The 25,000-nt window shown below is 38.0% G+C and overlaps 1 protein-coding gene and 1 long non-coding RNA gene across 2 annotated transcripts in view; one reads left to right on the top strand and one right to left on the bottom strand.

Annotated features, from left to right (window-relative positions):
* Nucleotides 1–6,248, top strand: part of LOC135216183 (uncharacterized) — a 23,781-nt gene extending 17,533 nt beyond the window's left edge. Inside the window, exons 2-3 of the mRNA XM_064251316.1 lie at nucleotides 3,889–4,080; nucleotides 5,280–6,248. Coding sequence (XP_064107386.1) covers nucleotides 3,889–4,080; nucleotides 5,280–5,989 — 902 coding nt within the window. The 3' untranslated portion in view covers nucleotides 5,990–6,248. The remainder of the gene's footprint in view (nucleotides 1–3,888; nucleotides 4,081–5,279) is intronic.
* The window catches only part of LOC135216185 (uncharacterized), a 273,740-nt gene that overhangs the window by 188,295 nt on the left and 60,445 nt on the right, over nucleotides 1–25,000 (bottom strand). Inside the window, exon 2 of the long non-coding RNA XR_010314825.1 lies at nucleotides 16,744–16,776. This is a non-coding gene — a long non-coding RNA (uncharacterized LOC135216185). The remainder of the gene's footprint in view (nucleotides 1–16,743; nucleotides 16,777–25,000) is intronic.

Genomic DNA, 25,000 nt, shown 5'->3' with positions numbered 1-25,000 from the left:
ATATATTTATACTACTATATATCAAACGCCTTACTCATTTTTAAAGAGGGTGGGGCAAGAGAGGTATAACATGCCCTATCACAGCTGGGTCAACTGGTGGGGAGCAAGCTGGGATAAAACCAAGGACCTAGCAACTGGGAGCCCAGCTGGGATAAAACCAAGGACCTAGCAACTGGGAGCCCAGTCAGTCCGTATGTTCCTATAATGTTAAAAAATGACAATTTCAGATGATAAGTTTAAACAAAAGACAAACAAACATCAATTTCTAGATCCAGCTTGACACTAAGAACGAGCGTTGGCCAAGTTACTTCAAGCAAATACCGAACACAGGAAAGTGACTCTGTAAGATCACGTATGAGATGATAATCTCTCTCTCTCTCTCTCTCTCTCTCTCTCTCAACATAGTTTCTAATTCATTATATGTCTCCAAAAATCTCTGTCTGTTTGTCTGTCTGTCTCTCTCTCTTTCTCTCTCTGAGAAAAAATATATAAAGCCCAGTTCTCTCCCTCTCTTTCTCTCTCTCTCAGCCAAAACATATATGTAAAGCAGAGCTCTACAAACTCTCTCTCTCTCTCTCTCTCTCTCTCTCTCAACATAGTTTCTAATTCATTATATGTCTCCAAAAATCTCTGTCTGTCTGTCTGTCTCCCTCTCTCTCTCTCTCTTTCTCTCTCTCTGAGAAAAAATATATAAAGCACAGTTCTCTCCCTATCTTTCTCTCTCTCTCAGCTAAAACATATATGTAAAACAGAGCTCTACAAACTCTCTCTCTCTCTCTCAGCCAAAACATATATATAATAGTTTCTGATTCATTATCTGTCATTTAAAATATCTCTCCCTCTCTCTCTCTCTCTCCCTTCTCTTGTCTTCTCTTCTCTCCATCATCATGACGCGAAAGAAAATTGGGCATTATGAAGATGGACATACATATGGGGATTATCTCAATAAAATCATTTCCTGAACGAATTGCTTTTTTATAGGTCCGCTGGATACCATAATGAGATTGGATATTAACCCATTAATATTCACGAGTACTGAATTAAAAAGGACCCCAATCCAATGGCGGGGACTGGGAACTGTGGCGAAAGAGGAATTGGGAGAGGAGTCCTCCTCCTCCTCCTCCTCCTACCCATTCGCTCGTTACTGCTCAGCTTATAGGGAGAGTTCTGCGTCATATATTTTTTCTCTAAGAGAGAGAGAGAGAGAGAGAGATTTTAAGTGACATATAATGAACCAGAGAATATGTTGAGAGAGAGAGAGAGTTTGTAGAGCTCTGCTTGATATATGTTTTTGCTGAGAGAGAGAGAGAGAGAGAGAGAGAGAGAGAGAGAGAGAGAGAGAGAGAGAGAGGAACTAAAAGAATATAGAACTAGAGACTGAGCAGAGAGGGATTGTTGAACTCTACTTTATGTATACGCTTTGGCAGAGAGAGAGAGAGAGAGAGAGAGAGAACTAAAGAATATGCTGAGAGAGAGGGATTGTTAAACTCTACTTTATGTATACGCTTTGGCAGAGAGAGAGAGATTTTAAGTGACATATAATGAGCCAGAGAATATGTTGAGAGACATACCGCGAGATTGTTGAACTTTGCGTGATATATATGTTTGGGCTGAGAGAGAGAGAGAGAGAGAGAGAGAGAGAGACTCCGCATTTAGGTATTGAAAAAGCCGTTATACTTTTAAATTATAAAAGGTACTGTATCACGACGTGGCAAACCAACTAAAAAATAAAGACAATAACTATAAACGTAACACGCAAAAACGAAAATGTGAATATAAGTGTAAAAGAAGAAGAAAGGAATTAAAGACACGAAGAAAATAAAAATAAGAGTAAAAAAATGGATTAAATAAACGAACAAGCCAAAATCGACAGCGAAAGAAACTACTTACAAGAAGAGACGGTCAATACAAGAAACGAGAGAAAGAAATAAAAGGGATAAGAAAGGCAGCTAATGGAAACTATGAATAAGTGAGAAGAGAAGAAGTGCAAGCAGAAGAGGAAGAAACAATTAATAACTATAAAAGAGAGGTATTAAGGGAAGGAGAAAAAGATTCAGTGTAAATGTGATGCAAAGGAAATAATCATCAGAAAACATGAAAGAAATTAGGAGAGTACCGAAAGAGGGAGAAGGGGAAAAATACGAAGAAGAAAAAAAAGAGGAATAATTCCACCTTTTAAAAAAAACCCTTTTTCAAGAAATTCAAGAAACTAATTAAATAACAGGAAAAAAAAAATTATTGAAGTAAAAAGGATTAATTAATAAATGAAAACGAAAGCTGGTACTACAAGAATGTAAATTATTATTCTTGCCATTATCCACGATGTGCACACATTCTTTTAGCACAAAATAAAAGTTATTAAACAGCTCTGTAATAAAAAAAAAAACTACGATAAAGGAAGTATAGCAAGAAACTGTCGAATATGCCATACACACACTTTAACACATATATAATTAATTACATATAAATATATTTTATATAGAATATATATAAAATGTGTGAATAAATTTGAAAAAAGGGAGAAAAGTTTATTGCTCTAAAAACTAAATTTCCTCTACAATTATTATATACATCTACATCCAACTCTGGCACTAAAGAAGAGAGAGAGAGAGAGAGAGAAGAGAGAGAGAGAGAGAGAGAGAGAGAGAGAGAGAGAGGTGCTCTCATTCAACTATAGGAAACAAAACTAAGCAGAGAATTTAAATGAAAAAAGAAAGAGTAAAAAAATATGAAGAGAATACGAGTAATCGGCGGCGCCACCCCCCCTCCCCCCCACAAAAAAAAAAAAAAAAAAAAAAAAGCAATCGAGTTTTCTGTACAGCGTATAATCAACTCCTCCAAATATACACTACCTTTCGGTGGTCTCGGTATAGCTGTATGACCCGCTGCCAATGCAACTTTAACCACGGCCCGGTGGTGGCCTGGTTTATGGTTGCCAGACGCACGATTATGGTTAACTTTACCCTTAAATAAAATAAAAACTACTGAGGATAGAGGGCTGCAAATTTGTATGTTTGATGATTAGAGGGCAAATGATCGACGTGCCAATTTGCAGCCTTCCAGCCACGGTAGTTCTCAAGATCTGAAGCCTGACTGAAAAAAAAAAAAAAAAAAAAAAAAGGAGTGCGGACGTACAGACAATGTCAGCAAAATAGTTTTCTTTTCAGATGGCAGTCTTACACTGACCGTCCTTCCCATAATTTTACCATGAAATTATCACCATATGAGAGGCTGAAGATCATCCTTGAATTTCTTTATAATAGCTGGGGAAACAAAGGGGGGGGGGGGGGCCGAGATTCTGGTCCAAGATGAAAGAAGGGGGGATGGCGTAAGCGTGGAACAGAACTTTCATAATGAAAACCACTGGGAATTGTAAAAAAAAAAAAAAATAAATATAAATAAATAAATGTTTCATAACTCGAGAACCTTGCTAACGTCACTGAACTTGAAATTGGCTCTCAAGAACAAGATTTGTTCTTCAGAGTCTTGCATAACAAAAACTCTTATAACCAATCTTCCTGGACAAACTGCCAACATAATTCTCCCCCTTTCGATCTTACAAGATATTAGAGCAAAACTTTTTTTTTTTTTTTTTTAAGTCTAATGACCTACATTTAAAGAACACTGACAGAAAAAACTGATTTAAGAAAAATGAATAAATAGAGCGCACACTGCTTTACAAATTTTCGTGTGTGTTCCCCTTACTAATAAAAAAAACTATTTTTTCCCTTTCTAAAAAAAAAACTATTTCTTCCGTTATTTACCAATTTATTTACTACACTTACTGGAACTCAGCATCCAGTGTATTATTAATGTCTCTGTGCGTTCCCCTAAAAAAAAAATACTTTTTCCTCCAAAAAACTTAATTCGTGTCTTTTTCTCTCTCAGGACTGGCCAGCAAGTCCTTCTGGGTAGGAGGCCTGAGAGACGACGTAGACTCCTGGCGATGGGTAGACGGCATACCTATGCCCATGTCTACCCCCTTCTGGTTCCTGACGCCGACGCATCAGCCCCAGGAGGTTCCGATCATCCAGAGGAACGAAGAAAGGTCACTGCATGACATTGGGTCAAGAAGAGAAGGTGGGATAACAGGAATTCATTACGAAGAATTTCATATAACATTAACCTCCTATTTCTTTCACTTACTAAGACTCTCTACGCCTCTGAAATTATGATCTTTTTTCTTTTAAATATTCATGAAAAGTATTTATCATATGTGCAATAAAAATCAAAATTAGCGTACATCTATAATTTAATAAGTAACCTTTTATATTACACTAAACCTCAATTTCATTCACTTACTAAGTCTCTCGACATCACTGAAATAATACATTAGTTGTTTTTAAGATTCACGAAAAGTATCTATCGTAAGCTGCAGTCAAAATTTTTATAAACGTACGACTGATATATGAGGTTCTCTCTCTCTCTCTCTCTCTCTCTCTCTCTCTCTCTCTCTCTCTCTCTCTCTCTATGACAGCTCCGTAATTCTAACAAAGATGCTCGTACCTTACAACAAAGTGTTCTATATTATTATTTTATTATTATTATTATTATTATTATTATTATTATTATTATTATTATTATTATTATTATTATTATTATTATTAAGAAATTCACAGTTCCGTGAAAACAAATTGTTTAAAAAATATCCACAATTACATATAAAAATATATTTCTATGTAAAAAATATAAAACAAAGACTTTCGAATACCTGAACAGTGTTCGAAAATCTTTGTTTTATATTTTTACATAGAAATATATTTTTATATATAATTGTGGATATGTTTTAAATATTATATTATTATTATTATTATTATTTTATTATTATTTTATTATTATTATTATTATTATTATCATCATTATTGTTATAATTATATTATTATTATTATTATTATTATTATTATTATTATTATTATTATTATTATTACAGGTTTTACTGTAAAGTTAACGTTTCATTTGGCCATAAGTTCGTTTAAATTTGTTCCATAAAGCTTATTTTTATAACCCAAAATGTCTACAGTTCCTTGCAATCAATATCTATGTTAAGTATTTGGTTGTTTTAAGCAAGATAATAGTGTAGCCCAGAAACAAGAAAATATCTGCAGCCTGTAAAAACACGCTTACATACACACATACCATTGATACCTATTCTAGGAGTTCAACTTTTTACAGTTAAATAATACCAAATGCCTAGAAATGATAAGGCCCCCTTTACCATATCATTCAATGTAAACCATTACAGATAAAGAAGGGTGCTAATATATATTCTATTCTTCCAGTATTTGAATCCGATGGGGGAATGTTCATGGCATCAACTAGACCTACAGCGTCACAAACATCTCTCCTGCGAAGGTTGGGCATCCAGAAATCCAGTCACTCTCCTCGGCGAGGTCAGATGAAAAGAGGGACGAACAAGAAGAGGAGGAGGAGAAGGAGAAGCTTGGAATCCAGTGCACATTCCAGACCTCAACATTCTCGCCAAACAGTTTCCAGGACGAAAACAGAAGAGGGGTACGATCTCGAAGTAAGCGGCTTTGCTGACCCAGCCTCCCCAGAAGACGAGACCCCGACTAGAAGAGCCATCGGTAATTCCAGGGGCAATTCCAGAAAGAAGAAGAGCTTTCCAGCAGCGCTGCTGCAGCAACGAAGGACGTCGCCGCGCAATTCCACAGGTTCCCAAAGTTCTCGTAAGCCGCGGCCACTGAGGGCTAAAACCAGGTCTGGCAGACCGCGGCCATCAAACACCAGCCTTTCCGGGACCACGCTTGGCACCCCGACTGGAAGCCCCCCCGGTCCTCCTCTTGAGGAGGATCCTCCTTCAGGGACGGGCGCAGGAGGCGGCTCTCATCCCACGCAGGACACCACTCCTCACCCACGTGACATTTACGGCCAGAGAGCCGTGTGCATGTGGGCCGGACTGCGTCACTTCTTCGGGTCCTGCTCAGTGCTTGAGCGTCTAAGTGCTTTGTGCGAGTACAAAGAAACTTGAAGCAGCCGAGCGGAATCGCTCTCCAGCTTTAAAAGGAAAATAAGAATAAAAAATAAGACTTAAAGAGGATATGCTACTATGGCACTGTGAGAGAGAGAGAGAGAGAGAGAGAGAGAGAGAGAGAATTATTATTCCAAATCGTACATAGTATCAGCAAATCACAAATCGTTGTTTTTTCCTAATAGTAAATTCTGTGTAAAAGGTAAACACAATTATATCGCTATTCTGGTTTTTTAAATACATAAACAGTATATGAAAACTTTTTTTTTTTTGTCCTTAGTTGTCAACCCTAAACTGTTTCACATGAGAGAGAGAGAGAGAGAGAGAGAGAGAGAGAGAGAGGAACCCTCAAGGTACCAATTACCTTAATCCACTACACATACAATCAGCGATCTTCAGAGCAAATTAAAGTTAAGTAGTAAGTATAACAGGCAACTTAGAACTTCTGCAATTATCTGGTAAACACGACATACAGTGGTATTCATAAATTCAATGTGAATATGTTTCATCTACTGAGCTAACAATAATAATAAAAAGCGCTTACTCAAGATGGATGTGCTTGTGCAATCAAAGTACGGCTGATGAGGCCTGCTGTTCAAGCAGACGAAAGCTCCCGTCTTATAATATCTTTTAATACACAGCTTACATAACTGTGGACTTTTATTACTTCTAAATATAAATAAATATATGTAGAATCTACTGGTCATTTTTACCAGATACATATAAAATTGTAATAGCCACAATGCCCTCTTAACTTCTTGAATTCTTCGCTCTCTTTTGAATACGTTTGTCACTGCAAAGCCTTGAGATCCATCTTCAAGGGTATTTTTAAGAAATCATGATGTCCGGTAGCGGGAAACAAGCCCGCGGCACTATAATCACGAACGAGGTCACCTTGTCTACCTGACCATGAGAAGTTAAGCGGGCATTGTGGCTATTACAATTTCATATATATATATATATATATATATATATATATATATATATATATATATGATTATAATCACTTTAGCACGTGATTCGTTAATCACACATATCCACAGGTGAAAAATAAGAGACAGGGTGTAGGTCCTGACCGGTTTCGGCTTTATTTTCAAGCCATTGACAAAGGACTGGTACATAGCATTACATATATATACAGAGACAGTACTGACGAACATACACACAACCGTTTGAGACTGCAGATCCACCCACAGGCAGGTGTCAAGGTAGTATCCCTTGAGAATTTATTGTAAATTTTAGCCAAATAATTTTGGAAAGCCACTCCTACCTTGACACCTGCCTGTGGGTGGATCTGCAGTCTCAAACGGTTGTGTGTGTGTTCGTCAGTACTGTCTCTGTAGTATATATACTTGCGAATTCTAATACTATGTATCAGTCCTTTGTCAATGGCTTGAAAATAAAGCCGAAACCGGTCAGGACCTACACCCTGTCTCTTATTTTTCACCTGTGGATATGTGTGATATATATATATATATATATATATATATATATATATATATATATATATATATATATATACTGTTCAACATTCCCCATCAGTTAAAACAGCGCCAACTGCGGACGATTAGCGCTCGCAAACCCAATTCCCAAAAGCTTGGAATTTCAAATGAGACTGTTGATATAATAATCATCACACGGAATTACCAGAAGCATCACAACGTTAGGTTGAGCATTTATTGATTCCAATTAGAAATTTAATTTTTTTGCATTAATTAATTCTGCATCAGTTAATTGAAGTTCATTAAAATCAACTTTCGACTTTATTTTTTATACCAGGAATACCGAAATGATATACTACTCCCTGTCAAAAGCGCTCTAAAAAAAAGGGGGCGGGGGGGGGAGGGGGGGGGAGGGGGGAATAAATTGTTACACTAAACTCATAACTCAGTTTATACCATGATTAATGAAATGTGATTAAATGACAAGCTCGCCACGAATTCATTTAAAATATTGATAATGTACTCGGCGATACATTATGGAAGGTAAGTGAACTAATTAAGAGTTATTTGAACTTTTCCATTTTATTTCCTCCAAAACAGATATGAGGAAGCTATTTTTTCTTCCGGTTAATTAATTGCTATTAATCAATAACCAATTTAATTCATGAGCGAGAGAGAGGCGTTTAAAAATCATAAGGATTGTTGTAATAAGAACGCTAAGTACCTCACCGCTATATATACGTGTCCCGTTTTTCGGGGAATCACCTCGGGGCCCACCCCTGAGGAGGGGCTGAGGAGGAGGAGGAGGAGGAGGAGGAGGAGGAGGAGGAGGAGGAGGAGGTGGTGGTGGTGGTGTGGTGGTGGTGGTGATGGTGGTGGGACCCTCAGTTCCGGCGTCAAAACGTCAGAATAGCGTCGGGTGTTATTAATCTCTAAACAGCCCGTCGGCTCAAATCCAAGATTCTTACTGAAAGCCGAAGGCAGGAAATTATATGCAGTAAAAAGTTTTTTGTTTTTATGCCAGGTAGTTCAAATACTTTGCAACCTATTCCTCGTTATCTACTGTGAATGTTTATCTGGGTTAAAAATGGGTTAAAAATGAAAACATTTGACATGAGAAACTCCTGACTGATTTAACGAAATTTAGGCTGTCAACGCCAAGCACGGGAGCATTTTGGGCCGTCCATTCTGCGCGAACGATTAGCGAAGACGGGGAGTTGGAGCGGTTGGACAGCTTGACAGTGACGAAGGAAATAAAGGAGATTAAGTACAAGGTTCTCAGAAGGAAGGAAACGGGAACGGAGGTAAAGTAAAAGGCTAAATAGTGGGTGGGGCTATGATAAAAAAAAATCCACAGGTAATGCCTGCAATACACATGAGGTGTACTGACGGTACTAACCCCCTAAGGAAAATGTGTGTGTGTGTGTGTGTGTGTAAACAGACCCAAACAGAAGATGAGAATTCTGACGAGATGAGTTTGGGAAAGATTCCCATTTAGCTTATGAATGAAATCAAATCAAGGAGTCTGAATGGATTAATTTGTTCATATATTTTCTTTAACACATTCAGGGGATTTTATTCACCACTATTCACTTTTTTTTCAATCGGAAGGCGCAATGCATTATTACGCTAATACCATTCTCATTGCATTTTATTACCTTTTTCATCTATTTGTTAATTTATTAATTTATTTCTTTTTCGTTTTTGATAAGTCTTATCTTTTTTTTCTTGTATTTCCCTTTACCTCTTCTTATTTATTCCTAATGAACATCGTATTCTTTGGAAGCTTGAATATCAAGTCAAATGACCCCTGTGGGCTGGTTCCCTATGAATAGGTTTCATCTTCTGAATAATAATAATAAATATAATAATAATAATAATAATAATAATAATAATAATAACAGAGCAAAGGGGCAATATCTGAAAACCAGTGAAGACGAGTGGCTAAAGAGTGCATGGGAAGAAGGACTAACAAAAGTAGACGAAGACCCAGAAATATACAGAGACAGGAGAAGGACAGACAGAACAGAGGACTGGCACAACAAACCAATGCACGGACAATACATGAGACAGACTAAAGAACTAGCCAGCGATGACACATGGCAATGGCTACAGAGGGGAGAGCTAAAGAAGGAAACTGAAGCAATGATAACAGCGGCACAAGATCAGGCCCTAAGAACCAGATATGTTCAAAGAACGATAGACGGAAATAACATCTCTCCCATATGTAGGAAGTGCAATACGAAAAATGAAACCATAAACCACATAGCAAGCGAATGCCCAACACTTGTACAGAACCAGTACAAAAAGAAGCATGATTCAGTAGCAAAAGCCCTCCACTGGAGCCTGTGCAAGAAACATCAGCTACCTTGCAGTAATAAGTGGTACGAGCACCAACCTGAGGGAGTGATAGAAAACGATCACGCAAAGATCCTCTGGGACTATGGTATCAGAACGGATAGGGTGATACGTGCAAATAGACCAGACGTGACGTTGATTGACAAAGTCAAGAAGAAAGTATCACTCATTGATGTCGCAATACCATGGGACACCATAGTTGAAGAGAAAGGGGGAAAAAATGGATAAGTATCAAGATCTGAAAATAGAAATAAGAAGGATATGGGATATGCCAGTGGAAATCGTACCCATAATCATAGGAGCACTAGGCACGATCCCAAGATCCCTGAAAAGAAATCTAGACAAACTAGACGCTGAAGTAGCTCCAGGACTCATGCAGAAGAATGTGATCCTAGAAACGGCGCACATAGTAAGAAAAGTGATGGACTCCTAAGGAGGCAGGATGCAACTCGGAACCCCACACTATAAATACCACCAGTCGAATTGGAGGACTGTGATAGAGCAAAAAAAATATATATATAAATATAAATAATAATAATAATAATAATAATAACAGCATACCTAAATGTCCTCCGGACAGAAATTATAATTAAAGCTAAGCCGATAATATCAATGATAGAGAAAGCTTTCTCCAAATAATAATAAAAAATGTAGTATTTGCAAAAGACATTAACCCCCGAAAACTATCATACCAAAAATAACCAGCGTCGTTAACCGTTTCAATGCTCACAAACAGTAAATCTGCGTAAATACTCACAAACATTTAAATCTGTCTTAAAACTCACAAAACGTAAATCTTTGTAAACAGTCACACACTAAATCCGTGTAGATACGGACACTACATCTGTGTACTCACAAACTAAATTTGTGAGAATAATCACAAACAGTAATACTGTATATACTTACAAAACAGTAATTCTGTGTAAATACTCACTACCATTAAATTGGCGTAAATAATCACAAACAGTAACTCTCTGTATATACTAACAAACAGTATATAACCGAAAAAACGAATATTGCATGTGAACTCTCGAAAAAGACAGATTTATATAAATACGCGTTTGCAAATGAACTGAAGTATACCCAATATGCTTCCTTCCTGTAGTAGATTCACATTAACCGTGCATTTGATGTCTAGGCCAGTCCATTACGACGCTCCTGATTGGCTGTTAATAAGCCACTCACAAGGCTTGGAAACTCTCAGTCTCTCGAGAGAGTTCACATGGGTAGGTGCTATGTTCCACCTCTCCAGAGGGATATACGTCTTTCAAAAGTATCCCTAAGGAGAGGTGGATCATACATCCTGCCTATGTGAATTCTCTCGAGAGAGACTGAGAGTTTGCAGCCCTGTGATTGGCTTATCAATAGCCAATCAGGAGCGTCGTAAGGGACTGGCCTAGAGGAAAAATTCACTCCGAAAACACGTTTAGTCGAAATTGGGGAACAGGATATGGGAGTAAAATAATAATAAAAAAAAAAAATCTACCACCAGATCGACATTTCTTTTAAATTAGAGAATTTCTGTTCCCGGTTCTCGGGACTTCTTTTTCCTCTCTCTTTAATTATCCCACTTAAACCTCCTTTCCCCGTGCTTTTAAAAGAGAGAGAGAAATAAAAAAAGTAAGGCGCCGCTCATTAACGCTCAGAATATAAATAAATATGTTTAAGGAAAACCACAGCCGCCTCTCGCCTTCTAGAGAATATTAATGTTTCCTCTCTCTCTCTCTCTCTCTCTCTCTCTTCCTCTCTCTCTCATACAGAAGCACACAAAAATTATATGACTTTTGTAAATATTACATAAGAGTAATGAGGCTTTACCTGTGACAATTATTAACATTTAATTAGGCTATGTCTGAGACATTTAATTAGGCTATGTCTGAGACACTTAATTAGGCTATACCTAGGACATTAATTCGGCTGTTGCCCTCCAAAATTCTTGCTGAACATAGAACAAAACCAATCGTAAAAACCCAACAAGTCAACTCGCTCTGATAAGAATCCTGTATCTGGATTCTCGTCCAGGAAGAGATAAGATCTGATTTACGAGATTAAATGGAAGAATAATCCTTGGGTTGGTTATTTTCCCCTATTTGTTTCATGTGCTTCTTTGCTTCAGCTGCTCATGAAGACACGATTGCTTGACAGTTTCATCAAGAGACGAGAGAAACCGTTTAACCTGATATCAAGCAACGACTTCACTGGTGTGTTCTAGGTTTTCATATTTGGATAATCATTTTTTTCAGTTATCACGTTCGTACTTCGTACTAGAAGAAGAAGAAGAAGAAGAAGAAGAAGAAGAAAAACTAGCCATGATCCGATATCGGGACGCATGCATGATTTGTCAGGAATCACGTTCGTTCTTTGTACTAAAAGAAGAAGACGAAGAAGTAGAAAAACTGGCCGTGATCCGATATCCAGCTTCCTCGGGAAGAATGCACGATCTTCCCCTCACGCATAAGTTGTAAACATTATCTTGCTAACCTAACGTAAATTGAAACATGCTAAAATCTACGGTCAAATAGACCCTTGTTTCACCAACGAAAATTAAAAATAAATAAGCTATATATCATTAGAAATAATTTTTCTGCACCATTTAACAAGCACATTATTTACTTTTTACATTTTCATTCTAATAAATACATCATAAATATCATATCCTAAAATTCCTGTACCTTTAACTCAGAGCAAAACACCTTTTTCAGACCTTTTTTAGGCTCTTCCTTAGACCCTTTCCTAGCCCCAAAACAACAACAACAACAACAACATCAACAACAACAACAACAAAGTAGTTTGTTAGGCTTACTCCCTGAGTAAACGAAAATCTGTTCGTTAACGTCGAGTTGGTGTGATAAACTCTCAAGGTCTAGTCAACTCTCTCTCTCTCTCTCTCTCTCTCTCTTCCTCCTCGTTTATACATCCAATCCATTCATACATACATACAGACACACATACATACACAACTATAAACAAAAAGCAAACAAACACCGTTATTCATTCCCTGCATTGTTATTTACCAAACTACCTCCACTGCATTCATTTTCATAACACACCAGCACTGAATCCAGACGGTTTACCTTCATGCCTTACCGGTGGCCCTCCATTTAGGGGTTAAAAAAGAAAAAGAAAAAAAAAATCTCGACACCCCCTACCATTCTATCATAATAAACGAAGGGGAGAGGGGAAGGGAGAAATAAAAAAGAAATTAAAAAAATGAATCACAAAAAGAAGGATAACAAATGACCAAACTCCAGATAATTAAAACTATTACAGGTCTAATTTATAGGAGGGTGATAACTTTTCCTTGCGTGTATTTTCCGCTTCAATTACATTCGGTGGCTGGATATAAATTCTAACAAAGATATCTAAAACTCAAATGTTCTGCAATGGCGTTGTTTTTTGTTTTTTTTTTTAAACGTACGAGACAAAACTGAAAACTACCCGACAATCCTTGGAAATAAAACTGCACTGAGGTGTACGTTGCTGTAACTCTTAAATAAGCACAATTTTCTCCTACACTCAATGTTCATTAACTTGAAAAGATCTTCATCTCCTACATAAAGGATATTCTTCATCAACATACGCTCAACGTTCATTACCTTAAAAGATCGTTTCTTACATAAAGGACATATGCCTCATGAACATACGAAAAACAAAATCGGTCTGTTTTGCCTTGACCTCATGATGACCTCATATTTAGTTTAATGCATGCCTCAGAGATTGTATTATCTATCATTCCACTTCCTTGATTCTTGTTCCTAGGTAGAATTACTATTTGCATATCGCCACAGATATGTGAGAAGTGATTACTGTCGGATTAATATTTCCGTTTACCTCAGCTTTTAAAATCATTATTTAATTTAAAATAAAGTTATTTCAAAACGTTACATATATTTGAATTGTACGTGACCAATTGACAATACACCCAATACACCTTGACAAAATCTAGGAGGAACACGAACGAAGAAAGACCGAAGAGAGAGAGAGAGAGAGAGAGAGAGAGAGAGAGAGAGAGAGAGAGAAATACACACCCTGATACCTTGAGAAAATCTAGAAGGAAGAACGGAGGAGAGAGAGAGAGAGAGAGAGAGAGAGAGAGAGAGAGAGAGAGAGAGAGAGAGAGGAGATGGTGGACCCGGCTCTAGTTACAGGATCCAAGGAAAGCAGGAGAAGGAAGAAAATTCCACAGCTTTGAGGAAGAAGGTAACTGCGCAAAAGGGAGAAATACGGGAACTGTACAAGTAGTGGAACTTGGTCGAAAAGACTTACCACCCCCGAATAGGATCGTAAGTCCATTAAGTCCAAGAATATGGAGCCCTGACTCAATAAAAGGGCCAAGCGGCCTATATTTGTCAAAACAGAATGAGGACATCACAACACCAAATGATGTGCTACATCTATCAAAACAGAATGAGGACATCACAACACCAAATGATGTGCTACATCTATCAAAACAGAGTGAGGACATCACAACACCAAATGATGTGCTACATCTATCAAAACAGAATGAGGACTTCACAGCACCAAATGATGTGCTACATCTATCAAAACAGAATGAGGACTTCACAACACCAAATGATGTGCTACATCTATCAAAACAGAATGAGGACTTCACTCCATCAAATGAGGTGATATATTTATCAAAACAAGAATTTCACAGTATCAAATGAGGTGATATATTTATAAAAACATAATAAGAATTTTACAGCGTCAAATGAGGTGATATATTTATCAAAACATAATAAGAATTTCATAGCATCAATTGAGGTGCTGTGTTTACCAAAACATAATAAGAATTTCACAGCATCAAATAACAATTCAATACAAAACAGCTTACAGAGATTCGAAACTCTACTCAAAACCTGAAACTTGCCCTTGATTCTTAAAGAATGGATGCCAATAATTTTGGGTTGAATGAGCTTAATTCAGTACAAATTTCAAGAATTTTATACCGATGACAAATCAACGGGGAAAAATTATCTTTTACAACAAAATAAGCAAAGTACGAATAATGGTTAACAGAGGTAAAGCTGGGACGTTTTCTTTATTCAAATAAGAACCCTTACTCTTACAATACAAAGCTAAAAAAAGAAAAAAAAAAGAAAAAAAAAAGAACGGGAGAAACAGGCTACTATGGTATACCATAGAATATTTTTGAAAATATAGCTTGAGGTGGTTACCAATGATTCACTTAAACAAATAAGTTAAATATTGGATAAAAAAAAAAAAAAAAAAAAAAGCGACGATTTACGGTACTTTCAACAATAATTTTTTTCTTGATGATGCTGTCGGTCTGAAAAATTTATTTGAGTCCAACATTCTTAATAACCTTGGCCTCAGCCCTCTTTTTGACATTTGCAATATTCTTGTCGAATTCTCTCCTCATTAATTTCTTAAAGCAAGATACCTTTTCTTGAATTCTAGACGTCAGAGCATAATTAAGTCTAGATTTTTCAACAACTCTAGCGGATGTAAGGGATTATTTCAAAACTGCAGTAGGTTAAATGGACATTACCTCAATGGCATAGAACCAACAGCACTACCATTATCATTACCATCACAGTTATAAGAGGAAGTCCAAACTACCATCTCGTTATTTTTAGCTGCTAAAGTAGAAAGAATGCAAATTTACCATTTGTGTAAACAAAACGAAAATACGAAAGTTACAACTAACTCTTCAGAGATTATAAAAAAAAAGGACACGAAAATACGAAAGTTACAACTAACTCTTCAGATATTACAAAAAAGGACATTAAAATATAAAAAATACGTGAAACCTTGTAAACTATTTTACTCAAGTAAAAGGAGCATACACTCCTACGAAAACACACACAAACACACACACATCCAACACAAGGTGGGGGGACCATTATGTTGGTATTCCATGAAGTGTCTCGGAGAATACTCCTCCATCAGCAGAACAGAGTCTTTGGGGAAATCTTGCTCACCTTCGGTACTGCATCTCTCTCTCTCTCTCTCTCTCTCTCTCTCTCTCAGGCACACACACACACACACACACACATATTTAGGGTGGAAGTGTGGAAGTCTGCTGAAAACTAGACATCTTCAAACTAAAAGCAAATGAAACCAGATAAAAACTACAGCCATTGCAAGATATATATTATATTATATAATATAAACTTGACCAGATGAACATGTTTTTCATAGTTCTTACGTGCATAAATTTGTGCATAAGTACAGTATATATATATTGAACATGAATACGCAAAATTATATATATATATATATATATATATATATATATATATATATATATATATATATATATATATATGTGTGTGTGTGTGTGTGTGTGTGTGTGTGTGTGTTAACTGACGAATATCTCAGGAACATTTTACAACCAACATTCATGCAAGCATATATACATATTTTTGTTTGTGTTTGTTTGTTTGTACGGTGTTTTAACGTTGCATGGAACCAAATGGTTATTCAGCAACGGGACCAACGGCTTTACGTGGTTCCGAACCAATTCGAGAGTGAACTTCTATCACCAGAAATACACATCTCTCACCCCTCAATGGAATGCCCGAGAATCGAACTCGCGGCCACCGAGGTGGCAGGCCAAGACCATACCCATCACGCAACTGAGGCGCTTCACCGGTAAGTAACAGCAGCTATGGAGCCAGCGTTTCCTGAATACTACTACTACTACTACTGGGAAAGGAGTCGGTCAGAGAGAGTTCTACCGACGAAGAAGCTAATTAATCGGTGTAATCCAGGATTTTCATGAGCGTGGGAGCCTCCAATCTGTCACTGGGAAAGTCAATGAGTAGGCTTCTTTAAATACAACGAATTGGGATTTACATTTAATCCGTGATATCTCAGCAAATACAAGGCTAATGGCTAAAAAATATATTGCGATTGACAATGTTATAATGGAAATAAAATAAAACTTCACGTGAAGCAAAGGAAGTAAAACTAGATTAAAACATTTACCTTAATCTGCAGAGAACAACACAGGAATTCCGCCTGAAAAATAAAAGTAGAAAAACTTACATAGTGCATCATCAGTCATCTATATATTACATAGACTCTTCAACTATATTGTACATAAAATCTAACATATATTAGATATTACACCCGACTAAGATGTGTGGCTCAGAAAATTAATACAGTGCATCTACAAATTAATAATTTTCAGGTAAAAGGGAAGCCTTTCTGCATTTCCTTCTATTTAGTAGTATAGCATCATTATTTCCTTAAAGAGCTTTCTCAACAGCACTCTAAAATTTTCTGTATTCTTGACTACTGTCTCAAAATTAAACTGTTATACAGCAACTGTGTCTCACACAGTCCCAGAGTGCAGTTCTTTCGTGTTACGAGATTAGAAAATTATTGATGACTGGATAGGCGCAAAAAAAAAATGTGTATCCAGTGAACATGTCAGAAATAAGTCTACTTCAGCTGTATAAAAAAGATTTTTGATAAGGACGAAAACATCACCCGAGGAATGCACAAAATGGATTCACTTATTTCCAAAAGGTATATAAAGTGTTCAGGTTATAAATGCCGTTTAAGCCTAATCCGTGGGACAACAAAACAACATGGCTGTTGTTTTCCATCAGGAAGTAATCCAGATCAAGTGTCCTGCGAAAACAAATAGTTATAAATAGCACGCCCTCGCGCTGTCTAAAAAGACTACGCCTATTCCTCGCAAGGGTAAATAGACTTGGAGAACTGAAACCAAGCAACTTTAACTTTAGTATACGTGTCTTCATAGCTGGGACCGGTCCTTATATATATATATATATATATATATATATATATATATATATATATATATATATATATTCTTACGTTTTGGGGACGGCCTTGTGATCCCAATACGTAAATGAAGGATATTAGAGGGAAAAATGGAAATATAGGGCTTCTGACTTACCTTAGATAACTAATATTTTTACTCTAGAAGGTCGTCATTGAAAACCAGCTAATTAATTTACATTTATTTACAAGAGGCCGTTGAATGGCCTAGGATAAGGCAAGGCAACTTGGCTGCACGTGGACCACTCCTATCTCTCATAATGTGGGAGAGCTGGCCAAAATCAAATTTACTTCAATGCTGGTTTCCAAAATAGATCATAGGTATCTTGCATTAAGGAAGCACTTACGAGTGAGGAGACATGACACGTGACTCAGCAAAGATTTGGAAAAGTTCCCACATTAGACACAAAATAAAATAAGGACTTCTTGCACTATATTTCAGCTACAAGGGCAGTTGCTTTGATTTAACACACACTGGGGAGGAACTCTAGTGTTTAAATGAAATATTCAATGAAGACTTAATCTTGAACAGGTCACAGGGGTAACACGTGCCCCGGTGATGACAAAGGAATTTCAGTAGAAAAGTGATACAAGGGAGATTTGAAATGGAAATAGCAAGATTCGTCTTGGAGGAACAGGGCTGGTTGGATTTTGCACTTTCGAGACGTACCTTTAATGTACCTTTAATCCTTAGAGGCTTGAACATGTGTCATGATGTATGAAGGGGGGCCCCAACCAGCGTGGACAGGACAAAGGCTGACTTCCAGTCAGGGAGAGGACACGTCTGTCCTACAGGAACAACTAGCTTAGACTGAGAGCAGGTCAAGGTGTTTTCGAATGGCCTGAGAATGCGCCTACAGCCTCCGGCATTGTCTGGAAAGATGCGAAAACGCAACCAGCGAATTTGGGGGGAAAAGAGGTCTTATGTTAAGAATTCCTAAATCCCACATCATAGCCTATCCTACCCTGCGACCTGCCTTTCTTACTCTAAACTCTAAGCCTATAGCTAACGGCTTACTTTCTCCCCCGCTACTAATGGAAATGTCTATCTCTGGCTTGCTTTGTGGTTCCTGCCTAAAGTCAGCTGATTAGGAGAAAAAAGGCTGCTCTTCTAGCAATTGAATGATTTAAATGACGGCTGGGTAGACGAGGGGGTCAATAAATAATATATATATATATATATATATATATATATATATATATATATATATATATATATATATATAAACATTCTCGGCTGTCATCGACTGGCTCAGATGTGAAATACGTAGCCTGCCGTGACACAGTATCCACAATATATAATATATATATATATATATATATATATATATATATAATATATATATATATTGTGGATACTGTGTCACGGCAGGCTATATATTTCAATACTTAGCCGGCATTTCCGGTGCTCGTGCGCAGTCGATGACAGCCGAGAATGGTAATCATGAATGTATTCGAAGTGGTTTCGCGCCATTTAAAGCCAGCAATGTTGTCATTTTGACTCATCTCTGTGGTATGGGTGTAAGAATGCTACCACCATAGATCCTGCGTGTCGTAAAAGGTGACTGAAAGAACAGCTGCTTCTTGCTTGCGGTCTAACTGTTTCGTAAAACGCTAGGCCCAGGCCCACCGCCAATAACTGGAAACTGCTGCCTTGAAGTCTTACTTTTTTAGTAAAAGGCTAGGCCCACTGCCAATAACAGTAGAAACGACTATCTTGCAGTCTTTATGTAATGATGGAAATCATTTATTTAGCATTTATGGCAGTACCCATGGAAATTGGTGGACTGGAAAACTGAATTGGTTTTCATCTTATCAAGATGTTAAGTTAGCCACTCGAAGTTGAGATTGTCTATCATCAAGTGTCCGTACGTAAGTACGTAACTATAACCAAGTGCGCAGTTTCATAAGCTCAAAATCTCAAATTGCTCTGTTCGAGACGAGTACGGCAACGCTGAGGGGAAACAAATGTGTCTCCCCTTATATTCATTTGAAATGACGTATTTCTCCCTTGTAAAAGGTATGCACTTGTCGTAGTTTATTATGTATATGTTGCCATACCACTTGGTAGGGTTTCTTTATACTTTTACTTTGATATAACTGCCAATTACCAAGAATTGTAATGGTACTGTTACGTAAGTTGCACCATGTTGAGTTTGCATGTTGTTGCAATTGTACCATCATCAACCGTGGGTTAAGATGTGAATTAATCTTCCATATGTTTATAAAATGTCATTTCTAGAGTAAATTCCACTATGTTATGCATATTAAGTCAAGCTAACTTCGATGTGTAACAGTAAAGTTAGGCGTGAGTAGCATAGCCTAAAGGCCTAATGACTGCATGCTCTTTGGCACAAGATTGCCGTCCTAAATGAACTGTTTGTATTACAGGGAACCAGTATAGGGGTCCAGTGTAAGAACCAGTATAGGGGTCCAATGTAAGAACCAGTATAGGGGTCTGACGTAAGAGTCGGTGTTGGTTCTAACTGGTATTGAAGGAATACAGCTAGGAATAAGCTGCTTTTACAATGTATCCACCTACTGTTAAGAAGAAATATTAAAAAAAAAACCGGGAGACAGCCTTTCCCTCACCCTTATTACAACAATGAAGATTCGACCGTCTCCAACGTCAAGTACCTTCTCCAGCTAAGGATAGGTCAAGAAGTATAGTAGCCTAGGCCTATGAGATACCTTTATATTAGCCTATGGTTTGAATTGTCCTAAAATGTATGGTAGCCTCCGAACGTTTCAGGACAATCGACACATCAGTACTGTATACATATGCAGTATAGTAAATACATGAGTAATAACGAATATCATCATTAAAAGATATTCATACATGACATTAATTTTTAGTAAAAGGCAATAGGCCCACTATCAATAACTGTGGAAACTGCTGCCTTGTAGTCTTAATTTTTAGTAAAAGGCTAGGCCCACTGCCAATAACAGTGGAAACTACTATCTTGCAGTCTTAATTTTTAGTAAAAGCCTAGGCCTACAGCCACTAACTGTGGAAACGACTATCTTGCAGTCTTCATTTTTAGTAAAAGGCTAGGCCCACTGCCAATAACTGTGAAAACGACTATCTTGCAGTCTTAATTTTTAGTAAAAGGCTAGGCCCACTGCTAATAACTGTGGAAACTACTATGTTGCAGCCTTCATTTTTAGTAAAAGGCTAGTCCCACTGCCACTAACTTTGGAAACGACTATCTTGCAGTCTTAATTTTTAGTAAAAGGCTAGGCCCACTGCCAATAACAGTGGAAACTACTATCTCGCAGTCTTAATTTTTAGTAAAAGGCCACTCTCACCCAGCCATGCGACACGAAGATGCCTCTTCGCAAGACCACCCTGAGGCCTACCCAGCAGTCCCAGGACACCCAGGACATCCAGCCTGCACAACAGGACGACACGTCTGACCACGACCACTATGAAGAGCTGCCCGTTGAGCATACCCTATCGCTTGTGGAAACCCAGGACACCTCAGGCCCGAGTGGTATTGTAGTGCAGCCGAAGAAACGATACCGCCCCAGCAAGAAGGACATACAAGACTACCCGTTTACACCAGAGGACAAGGAGATCATAGTCGAATTCATCAAGTCACACCCTACTTTGTACGACAAGCGGAACAGGCAATGGTCGAATCCGAGGAGGAAGGAGGAACTTTGGTGTGAACTGGCAGCGAACTTCACCAATTGCACCTTCCAGCAAGTTCGGAAGTACTTCGAGGCTCGCCGCACCGACTTCGGGAAGATCGAGAAGAGGGAGTACAAGAGCGGGTCAGCTGCACGCAACAGGACACCACGGGAGGAGGAGGTGATGACTATGTGGGCATTCCTGGGAGGTCACATCGCCCACGAACCCACATTAGCAAGCGATCAGTTCTCACCTGTATCGTCCCACAGAACCGATGCAGACGATTCCTCCACTGACATGTCGGGCCTGTCAGCAGCCCGACCAACTTGCCAGAGGACCGACGGCTATCCGCCGACACAGTTGATTCTACAGAAGGACTGCGGACTCAACTGACCCAGATTATGACAAGCATCAACACACTGATGCCACAAGCACAGGACAATACGCACCGTGACATCACCGTACTCGTCCAGTATATGACTCAATGCTTGGAAGACGTGCCTCGACGATACCAGAAGCCGTTCTTCGAGCAAGTCATCAGGCTATGTCACAGTTTGGAGGGACCCGAGGAAGAGGATGCCACGACGAAAGAGGCCATAGCTCGTGGGGGTTGTTCCCACTGGACGCCCCCACAAGTTGATAAAGAAATGCAAACGAAACCAGGAACTTTGACAGCTTCTGCACTGCAACCGATCCGGGGATCATCACACCAGTGGTTCGCGTCTCAACCACAACCTGTGTTCTTCTATGATCCCCTCCCTCAACAGCAGCAGTTATCTCATCAGCAGGTGTACTCGACACAGGCAACACGGGTAGCGACATTCTTCCCCAGTGGACGGTCGACAGCACTGAACTTCTCTCCAAGACCTTCCACTTCTTCGCTGTCGCCGCTAGTCAACAGTCTCTTGGCAGACTTGCGGCCCCCTACACCTGGCGCCAGTATTTCGACACCAAAATCTACTGCCGCAGAGGATCCCCCCACCTACGACTTGACCATCTCCCCAGGTGAAAAGCAGGACATTGACCCCGAATCAATGGAGTAATATTGAAAACTTTGTAAATAAGTAGAATGTTATTTTTTTAATAAGTGATTTTTTAGTTATTTTCTTAATATTAAATGATTTTGTACATTCAAAATGTTTCTTTTTGTAATAAATATGTTGACATACGGACTTGCATTTACATTTTCCTTATTGATGCTTAATTTATATGTCATGACAATATATATGATGATATGATTGGGTGAAATGAAATTGAATAATGAAAAAGCATGGCCATAAAGAATAATAACATGAAGAAATATAACAGGAAATCTAACATGAAATATGATATATGAAATATGAAATAAATAGAACTCGGAAAATAACGAACTATAAAGTGATATGTAACATGAAATAAATATGGCCATCAAATGATATAACAACATACCAGGTAAAGAACAGTAATATAATATTGAAAACAAGATCAAATGAACATAAACACATACAAATATGATAATGAAACAATAATTAACATTGACTGGACATAGTTATTAACAGGAGAACAATGAAAAATCAGTAACAGACTAAAGACATATTGACCTCAGTTGATAATATATGATATTTGCAGTTGAAAATGTTATGGTATAAACCAAGTCCCAATTTCATTTTCTTACATTCTATGCTTTTCATGTACATTTTCTTACTTTCTATGCTTTTCATGTTCATTTTCTTACATTCTATGCTTTTCATGTTCACTTTCTTACTTTCTATGCCTTTCATGTTCATTTTCTAACTTTCTATGCTTTTCATGTTCATTTTCATACTTTCTATGCTTTTCATGTTCATTTTCTTGTATACTATACTTTCCAAGTTCATTTTCTTACTTTCTATGCTTTTCAAGTTCATTTTCTTACTTTCTATGCTCTTCATGTTCATTTTCTTACTTTCTATGCTTTTCATGTTCATTTCTTGTATTTTACTATACTTTCCAAGGTCATTTTCTAACTTTCTAGCTTTCATGTTCATTTTCTACATTTTCTATGCTTTCATGTTCATTTTATTCTTTACTTTCTAAGCTTTTTCATGTTTCATTTCTTTACTGTTCTTATGCTTTTCATGTTCATTTTCTTCTATCTTTTCATGTTCATTTTCTACTTTTCTATTGCTTTTCAAAGTTGCATTTTCTTATATTCTATGCTTTTCATGTTCATTTTCTTACTTTCTATGCTTTACATGTTTATTTAGTATAAGTATTTTTGTTATGTCCATCATTTGCTTCTCATTTGTCTCATTATTATGAATTGTTATTATTACTTTCAGTTAATTATTTTCCAACATCATTTTTTATATGTAACAATCATCATTCCAATATTCTTTATTATATTAATATTGTTATCAGTTCTTAGGACAATACAAAAGTATGGGAGTATAAAACAATGAGAAATACATCTTGATCTTTATTTACAATTATGAACATTGGTTGGGTTACGTTTTATTACAGAGTTCTTTGGGTCCTCTACTCGTCAGTAGCTGGTCGTCCTCGAGGAAACACCTTTCGCTCTTGCCATTCCACTGCGCCTACATCCGATGAGTAGTACTGGGCCAGGTAATCTCTGACGGCCTTCGCTCGACGTGCGCAGTTCAGTTCGGTTCCCTTCTTGCCACGAGTCGTTCCATGAGGTTCAGCGACTCCTGCCTCCAAGTACCTGGTACGACGTTATGGTGTTGGTCCTCATGGTCGACGTCGGTGCCAGAACATGGGTAGCGTTGCAGTGCCAGGTTGTGCATGACACATACGCACAAAGTTATCTTCTTGCACACCTGTGCATCCTGTTGCATCGTCGTCCCGAAGACTCGCCATCTCATCTGCAGCAGGCCGAATGCGTTTTCCACCTTACGACAAGCGCGAGATAATCTGTAGCTGTATCTGTTCGGTGGGATCTTGTGATTGGTGGGAGTAGGGCTTCATCATCTACGGATTGAGAGCGAAGGTATCGTCGGCGATTATGTGGAAGGGGATGGGTTCGTCGTCGTTGGGCAGATTTCTGTCTCGTGGGAGTCCTGCTCGGTTGTTTGTGATGGCCCTGGCACTTCTGCCAGGTTCCTCCATCCCCAGCACCTCCTTCTGCACCGACGTCGACGAACAGGAACCTGTACTTTGCATCGGAGAGGGCCATGAGGACGATGCTGTGGAACTTCTTGTAATTGAAATACAGTGATCCTCCACCTTTGGGTTTCTTGATCGCGACGTGCTTCCCGTCCAGGGCTCCCACACAATAAAAAGTAATTCCACTTTGAGCTGCACATGTGCACCGGAAATACCGGCTAAATAGCAAATACGTAGCCTGCGGTGACACGTCAAAATATCCATCCACTTCGTGTGTGTGTGTGTGTAAACACGTAGTATGTAAGTACGTTTATAATTAGAACTGATTTTTACCGATCACTTCTATATATTTAACTGTTTTTAATGAAAGATAACATTCGCATAGGTCGACAAAAGTACGTAACATTCATACTGGGGTAATGAATGTTACGCATAACCACTATGATCTATTAGTGCATGTGTGGTCTACGAGAAGCGTCTACATGATATGCAAATGCCAAATGAGCAAATGGTTAAAATGACATAAGAACAGGAAATACAGTACTCAATGAAAGATCTTGTAGTTTACCAAAACCGTCCATAACACATACCCTTTGGTCATTAGCAAGCACTACAGAAGGACTTCTAGACTTTGAGAAAGTTAATTATAAATAGCAAAGTGAGCGTACTAAAAATCTGGTTTACTCAGCGCCTGACAATAGGCATGTATGT

Source organism: Macrobrachium nipponense, chromosome 6 (genome assembly GCF_015104395.2).
Source record: "Macrobrachium nipponense isolate FS-2020 chromosome 6, ASM1510439v2, whole genome shotgun sequence".
NCBI classification, from domain to species: Eukaryota; Metazoa; Arthropoda; class Malacostraca; order Decapoda; family Palaemonidae; genus Macrobrachium; species Macrobrachium nipponense.
The sequence above is the reverse complement of the archived record's forward strand: the minus strand, read 5'-3'. Positions and strand labels throughout refer to the sequence as shown.